We start from the raw sequence: 8,718 nt of genomic DNA, 5'->3' as shown, positions 1-8,718 counted from the left end.
AAATTTAGAGAATCATTTATCGCATTAAACTTATCTGTACTTGTAAACAAGATCCCTTAATAAAAAAAGTATGAATCATCAATATATTGGCTTTTAAAATTTGAAATTTATATACAATTTAAGGCCTAACGAAATTCTTTTTTTTTCACTTTCTCTTAAACATTATAAATACATGTATTATTATTGTCACTCTGAGATTGGGTTATGTCCCCTAAAAACTTACATGTATTACTGACATAAAAAAAATCATCAAACACCGACACAATGCCAATCATTATAAATATCTTCCCCCAGTCTTTATATCTTAATAACTTTAAATTCAAAAATAACTTTTTCAATGATTTGTTTTTTTTATTAATCAGAATTCATCGAGAGCTTCTAGAATATCCAGATGAATGTCTTCATTCAACTGTATCTTTTTTCCAGAGGCCATAATTTCAGACTCAGTCAAAATAAACTTAACTGAAACAGCGTAGTTTAATGCAGTGCGCTTTGGCACAAGTTTATAGAGGTGTTTTTTCTTGTCAACTATGTCAAAGTAATATCCACGAATTATTTTAGCTCCCCTTGGGAAAGTTATCCCCCAGTGATCTGTAAAGTCATCTATCAAAATCTCTGGTTCACCAAGAACTTTCATTAAGTAGTAGTCGGCATCGTCGTCGTCTGCAACAACTGCAACTATCGTGTTAGCAGTTATTAAATCAAGTAACGATTCGGTTTCGGCCAAAATTTGCTCTCCATGTGTACTCGGAACTTCTCTGGTCATTTTGAGGCGCCGAGTATTTCCTCGTATTCCCAAGTTTTGACAAGATGAGTAATTTTCGTCAATGCACTGCTCACATGTGTAACACGACAAGTTTGTTAAAACTATCTCCGATTCCTCATTTGTTGTTCGCACACTGTGAACTTTTCTAATGTCCGCAATACTTCTAAATTGTTGCGCCACATCTCGAGGAATAAATTCTACATACCTAAAAATCCTACGTTTGCAATTTGAACTCCCGGATTTCGGGTGCCTCAAATTTTTTTCACAAAAGTTATAGAGGTCTTTACCATTTTGTATGACCGTTCTTCCTCGAATTACAGAGAGATCCGCCTCACGTTTAATATATCCTCCAGCTGCATCCTGAGCTCCTTTTGCATGAGCCGTTTCGAAGAAATTTCGAATCATTGTCTCATAACCCAAGTCAGAGACTGTCGATGCTAAGACACCAAAACAGTGCCTGCTCTTGTATTGCACAGCACACCCATCATTGAATTCATGCATTATTTTAGGGCTGTAATTTATTTCTTGCAAATAATCTGCGATTGATTTCTGTACATAGTGTGTAAAATAGTGGTCGCGTTTATCGTCTTCACTTATCACGAAAAACTCTTCCTTTATAATTACTGGATCATCAGCTGTACTCTCCACTCCGTCAATCTCCAGAATTGCATGTCTATAAAGGAGTGATACGTGTATCGATACTTCAATCTTTTGAAAATATCCCGACTGTATTTCATTTCTATCGAAGCATCTATAACTTTCCGAGTAGTCATTTATTGCCACGCAGTGATGTTGTGGTAAATTATCCAGTAGCGAGCGCAACTGTGCCGATTGCCATGTGGCGCTAAATTGATGGTACGGAAAACTACTCAGAATCTGTAAAAAGTATGTAAACATTTCATACGGGTTCGTTTTTCTTTTGACGAGCATAAGTTTTCGAACAACTTTTGAACCTCGTTTTACATCGACATATTCATATTTCTCCCAATGTACCTCCGGTAAATTTTCATCTCTAGATTTTTCCTCTTCCATAAGTTTTAAAGTTTTTATCCCACATTTTTCACAATTTCTTTGCAAACATTGAAGTTTTTGACCATTATTTTCCGAGTTTGAACATAGTGTATCATTGATTAGTTCATTTAAATTTTCGTAAACCTTAAATTCTTCAACTAATTCTGGTCTGGTTTGCAGTACTTTACGTCTGTATTCCATGCAGCATCTAAACATACCGCGAATTTCAATATGGTACCGACAGCAACATGTTTGTTTGTCTTTAGGTCGGACATGTTGCACAAAAAACGGCTTTAATTTTTCAAAGGCACGTTGTGAAATTTTAATTTGAGGATTCATCTCTTTGAATTCTATATAAACTTCTGTCTGTGTCTTTTCCAAAACATATAGTGCATGAGAAACAAATTGTTTCCGTCCTGTTCTCATTCTTTTCACGTCATTTTTATTTCCCGTCGGCCTTGAAATACCCGGAGAAGTCCAGAAATTGTAAACAATTTTTTTGTGATCATCATTAATAGCGTCTGATCTAGTTTTTCTGTTGGTAAAATTCCAACATGCGGCGTCTGTTTTAAGAACAGTTGCTCGATGCCTTTTTCCTCTACTTAGTCTTTTGCTACTCAGACCGAGGCTTCTACTCACTTGTTTTTTATTTATTTTCTCAGAACTAACGGATGTAGTAATAACTTCCATAACGGTCACTGCCGTTTTAGATCGCTGTTTTTTCGTAGTCGAAATTATTTCTTGTAAATTTTCGATAATTGCAGAATTTGTAGCATGCTCGACTTTTTCCTCAGGACTAGTAATTACATTCATGTCTCTCAAAATTTTTACTGTTGGTGAATTGGGGTCTTTTGTGCATTCTGACAAAATAGTTGCACGCTTTTGAGGTGTTGACGGAAGCGATTCTTTTACTTTGCGCAATGCCCTCCATTGTGCCATTCTGTTATTATAGGGCGTCCTTTTTTCATTATTAAGTTGCGTTTCCTGAATGTCTGATGTTGCCTCTTTAATCTTTTCTCGATATAATCTTTTCCTATTTCTCTCCTTTAATTTAATCTGACTCTGTTTTTCTCGTTGCTTTCTTTTCTTTAATGCGACTTCCGTTATACTTTTCTCAATTTTGTGATGGACCCGTCGATCTTCTTTATATTTGTCTTTGTTTTTCGCCCATGATTTGCGTTTTTGTTCCAATCTTTTCTTCTGTTTCTTTTGTAAATAATACAACTTTCTCTCTGTTCCTAAAATTCACGTAATGAACAAATAAATAACACTATGTAAAAATAAATAAATAATGTATGTATGTATATATGTAGATGTATGTACGACTGTATAAATGCATGTTTTTTCCTCTTTTTTAAAAGAATGTCGTTTACAATTTATACGTGTTTGTGTCTTTCCTAGTACACTATTCTCATTGTTAAAAATGCAATTACAAAAAAAGCGGGGGGGGGGGGGGGCATATTTGTGCGATGGCAGCCCCATTGATAAATACAATAATTTCGTGTAGATTAACTTTTAAATATTACTGATAGGATTTGTTTAATTAATAAATATTTGAAAAAAGGAAGTACATTTTCAATAACGAAAATTCTGACGTCAAACGTCACTCAAGCTTACAGGGGGGACATTCCTGCAAGACATTTTCATTCTTTTGTAAATATCTTATTAAAAGTTAAAACCAAAAGAAACTTATATGTATCGAAAGTGCTTTAAGAGTACTTTTTGTTAATTTCATTTTTTGACACATTTTGCAACTTGAATTCGGAATAGATCCATAGGTATTTCATAGCATATATTTGACATGACGTAATTTACCTTTCGGGACATATTTGCAAGACAAAGAAAAAGTTCATGTACAAGTACAAATCATTGAAAAAAATTTAACATTTTGGGGGATATAATAACTTTTCTAAAGTACTGAGTATATGTAAAATCAAATTTGCACATTACCTGATAAATTTTTCATTTTATCTCAATGAAGAACTGGAAGATTTAACTTTTTTGGAATGGGACACCTTCACAGGCTTTTGTTCAAGTAGCTTCTTACACCCATCTCATCAACGTAGACAGCCATAATTACCGTTACGTCTTCATATGACGTCATAGAACATTCTTACAAAATTTCGTAGAATTACGTTAAGATTTCGCGGAATTTTATAGAAAAACATAGTGTATGATATGTTCTTTGTTACGACGGGACAACGGTAAAAATGACGTTATTCCCTAATATTATGGCCTTTAATTGTTTAAATACCCCGAAAATTATATTTTTTTTTTTGTAATAGTCTTATTGGTAAGAAAATACCCTTTATTTTCTTATGCATTAATATATACTTATCACCAGAATTTATCACGAAAGCTTTGGTAAAACGGATTAACAATTCATTTTCCAGTTGGTAGCAATTCCTGACGTTGCGTCTAAGTCAAATGCTGACTGATGTTTTTCATACTAATTGTTAGTCCATTATTATACATTGAGTTGACGGATTTTCCGTTATTTTTCGATCATGACAAGCAGGGGATGCTCACTCCTCCATGGCACCTGATCCCACCTCTGATGTTTCAGAGGTCCGTGTTTGCTCTGCTCCTATTTTGTATTGTTTTATGGACTTTGATATTGAATACTATTCGTTATCTCCATATCCTTCTTTGATGTGCCAGTTACTTAGATCCGCCACCACTTTTCTCTCTTCAGTACTATTTCAAGGCTGTTATTTGAAAATGAAAGTAGACTTTTAATTAAATTTACGATAATTACTATGCGAGTGAAATCTGAATATAGTTTACGGAAATCACCTTATACATGTACCTAGTGTATTCCTACAGGTTTTAGTAAGAACTTTTGTGCAGCCGTTTCCGAGTTTATTTGCAAAATAAGCCTCTGGTTTTATCGTTCATTTATAACCCCAACCGGAACCTCTGTATCCCATCTAAAGTCTTATTTTGTTTCGAGGTAATTTTCGTAGAATAAATGAGTGGTTTACAATAAAGAGGCTCGTCCTGAGACGTCTTAAACGATTTAATTGACAAGAAAAAAGTCTTTCGAAGCGAGCGATGTCATTTTAAGCTCTACTGGTCAGAGACCAGAAGAGCTTATGTATGCCTTTCAACTAATTTTTCAAGTTGCTCATATGGTAAAAAACATTGCATAGATAGAGTTATAGGTACATGAAATTATCAAAAAAGATAGTAACTTATGCATACATTTAATTACATTATTAAAAAGTTTAATTATTTATAATTGACTTTTCCGATGTTGTGTTTTAAGTAATGGATATATGCCGAATACTGTTCTATATGTAAAATTATCAGACTGTTTGAGGCCCGTTAGGGCCGAAAACTGTCTGATAATTTTACATATAGAATAGTATTCGGCATATACAGTGTATCTTACTTAAAACATTGCCATTTAAATGTCCAAAAGTTACCTGGAGGAGTCCGATAATAACACAATGGGAGTTTAGGCATGAATTGTTATTTACCCGTCTAATAAGTAGACAAAAGAAATGAGACAGTAAAAACAGTGAGTGAACTCTTGTTTCATTTCATTCAGTCAATGGCAGTCGTTTAGATAAGCAGGACAGGGGTCCGGTTGGGAAGGATTTTCTTTTTTATTTTGGAACATTTTTATTTATTTTGTGCATAAATTGACCTTGATACAAATTTTTTTGGGGTGAAATTATAACCGTCACCATGGAAAGTAAAAATGCAGATCTTCATCCTGAAGTTTTAGTTTATATTATGGAAATTCTCAGGTTTTACAAGTGCGGCCATTTGGAAACAATCCTTATAAAATAAATAGATTTGCCGATTTTTTCTCATAAATGGATTTAAATTCGCTTATTCAAAGTGCTGTATTAAAAACACTTAAAAGATAGGAAGTATTATTTTGAGGATGGTTTAAACTCGATTTTTTCATGGATTTGCTATTTTGTATCAGCTAAATTTCCTTGCGATTGCTTACCCTGATTTTTTCCCTAATTTTTTGGGGGGTGGTGGTGGACATATTTAACTTATTCCACTCTTCTTTTTGTTTTTAAATACCGTCCGATTTTGTTATCATTGCCGTCCGATAATATATTATCAGACTGGTAATTATTATTATCGGACGGCTACAGGTAAATTTTTAGACTGCAAGAACAAAGGCATGACGTCACAGCAATGTTTTAAGGATAGGTAACTCAGGTGTGAAAAATGACCAACTTAGTGCAGATTTATGAGTTATCGTTTATAGGAATGACATATAGGCTGCTTCAGCATTGGTATTGTTATGTACACAAAAGGGTTCCTTACATTGTTTTGTACACGAAAGTGTTGACCATGAGAAAGAGAATGCCTTCACTCTACCTGAAATAACAGGGTCAAATAGATGGGGAACAGACTATATTCAATATTTTTAACTCTCTTTGACAATTATTATGAAGAAGAAAATTTCATGTCATGTTTTTTGATTTCGCGGTTTTTCGCTTCCTAGATAAATATATATATTTTTACAAGTAAATGCAACAATTGATCATCTTACTTGTGTTACTAAGCACGAAGGGGAACGACCGAGTAAAAAAATTTAATTAGGTTAGAACTAAGAAGGAGGGTAGATTTCACTTTTTATTTTAATTAAAACTTTTAATTATATGAAGTGAAATGGTGTCCGCAACTATACAGTAAATAAGTTTAACATTGATGCTACATTTTAAAACCACTGGATTCTACTGAGAGCAAAGAAACACTTGGGAAATGCTAAAAACTGCCTTGCGTGTAAACAGTTACATACCCCGAGCCTGCTCTCAACAAGTTTCAACAGTGAGTTATCGTTCATAAAACCGACCCCTAGCGGCAGTTGAAAGGCCTAGCTTATGTTATGCGATGGTGAGGTGTCTATCGTCCGTCTGTCTGATGTAAACAATTTTTCAAAATGCGACTCCTACAGTTTTGGTCTGATTTCAGTATAAATTGGCACAAAAGTAGACTGCACAAAGAAATATAAATAAGTGCATCAGTTTTTTTATTTCAATGAACGGTGTTGCCGTGGTTACCAAAAATAGGCATTTCTGTGAAATTCCTTTAAAACGCTACTCCTCTTTCAGTTTTGGTCTGATTTCAATATAACTTGGCACACAAGTAAACTACACTAAGATACATAAGTAAGTGCATCGTTTTTTTTATTTCGAAGAACGGTGTTGCCGTGGTTACTAAAAATATAAATTTCTGTGAAATTCCTTTAAAACGCTACTCATCTACAGTTTTGGTCTGATTTCAATACAACTTGGCACACAAGTAGACTACACTAAGATACATAAGTTAGTTCATCAGTTTTTTGATTTCGAAGAACGGCGTGTTGGTGTGGTTACTAAGTCTTAATTGTATTCTGCGCGCTCGCGCAACGGAGTTTGTTTATAAAATTGATCGCTTATACAATTTTGTTAGCATTACATTCAATGTTCCTCTACTAATCAAAGTACTGATAGGAGTTGATTTTAATGACGGTTTCAATAAAAGTTTACGTTTGACACGTTCACAACTTTTCAAATTATGTTTATTTATGCTTCATAAGGAAGTTTGTGAAAATTAAAAAAAAGAAAATGACACGATTCTACAGAGTCAAAAAGGTAAGGTTTGTTTTGATCTCGACATAACCTTAGAATGATTTGCCAGAAGACTTTTTCTCTGTTCAATTTTTCAATAAATTAATAAAGTATTTTTCTTGTAAAAAGTTTGTTTAAAATTATTAGCAAATTATATTACATATTATATTAATCATAGCAAAACAATTTCTGTAACTAAAGTTACTGGAGTCCCCATCCTCTTATAAAGAAAAGTAAATTTTTAGTAGTAGTTCATTAATTATAAAGCATGGTATTGATCTTTACCTTAAAGCGTAACAGGGAATCTTTTCAAGCACTGATACCAATGTCAGCTTATTGCCATGAAAATCGTCTTTAAAAAGGAGGTTAAATTCTAGAGTCTGGGTTCGTAACGTAATACTTTTAAATTTAAATTTGTTACATTGGCGTCGGAAGCAAATTGAAAGTGTGTGTGTGTGTGGGGGGGGGGGGGGGGGGTAAGTGAAAGAAAAAAATTCGAACCTGAAAAATATTAACGAGCAAAAAAAAAGGGGGGGATGTGTCTATTGTCCGGGTTAGTTAACCCTAACCCGAACTTCTTCCCGTTCCAAATTTTCGTTTCAAACACCACCACTTACCCGACTACACTGCAACGTGCCTGTTGAAGGGGGGGGGGGGGCTATACCTACGCCCCAATGTTTATTACCTATATTATGTCTATCTTTGTAAGCCCCCCCCCCCCCCCCCCTCGGTTCCGACGCCTACATAAAGTAAATTAATAGAATCCAAAGCACTAAATATTATAGTTAAACTCTGGAGATATATACACTGTATATGAATGTATGTATTGAGAGAGAAATCGAAAGTAGGCCAATTCAAAAAATTGGGGTAAAATTTCGGATTAATCTTGCACAAATTATGGTAACGTATGTATGCAAAGGGGATCCGGATCCCTGGAAAATTCACATTTATTGCAGCCTGGAGGACCGGGCTGCTCTATACATATAAGTTTAAGTGTTGGTGTATGGGGATTGAGGTGGGAGAAGTTATGCAGAATTAAAGGTTTCCTAAACATTAAAAAAAATTGTTAATCAGAATGTTCTTTCCCTTTATAAATTACGTATAAAATACCTTTCTCCCTTACAATGTATAGTGGTGTATTTTTTGTGGAGCGATTGTTTTTTTTTTTGGGGGGGGTGACGATTTTTTCATATTGTACATATGGTGAATAAGTGTAATAAATATAATTTTCGAAAAAAAATGTCCAATAATCCCCGGGGTTGAATATCGGGGTGGGGGTGGGGGGTCCTGTCCACAAGTACCTGTGACACATAGGTAAAGAAACGACCGGGGGGTGTTGGGGGTGTTGACCTATTGGAT

At 34.4% G+C, this 8,718-nt stretch overlaps 1 protein-coding gene across 1 annotated transcript; it reads right to left on the bottom strand.

Moving 5' to 3' along the window:
- Positions 1–295: 295 nt before the first annotated feature.
- LOC134261881 (uncharacterized) lies at positions 296–4,182 on the bottom strand. The gene is made up of 2 exons (XM_062744277.1): positions 3,728–4,182; positions 296–3,015 (listed from the first exon to the last, which is right to left on the bottom strand). The coding sequence occupies exons 1-2, from the start codon at positions 3,741–3,743 to the stop codon at positions 359–361; spliced, it is 2,673 nt and encodes an 890-aa protein (XP_062600261.1). The 5' UTR covers positions 3,744–4,182; the 3' UTR covers positions 296–358.
- Positions 4,183–8,718: the final 4,536 nt, after the last annotated feature.

This window comes from Saccostrea cucullata, unplaced genomic scaffold (assembly GCF_032062105.1).
Source record: "Saccostrea cucullata isolate Sc308-1 unplaced genomic scaffold, CSIRO_AGI_Scuc_v1 ctg12065, whole genome shotgun sequence".
Taxonomy (NCBI): Eukaryota; Metazoa; Mollusca; class Bivalvia; order Ostreida; family Ostreidae; genus Saccostrea; species Saccostrea cuccullata.
The sequence above is the reverse complement of the archived record's forward strand: the minus strand, read 5'-3'. Positions and strand labels throughout refer to the sequence as shown.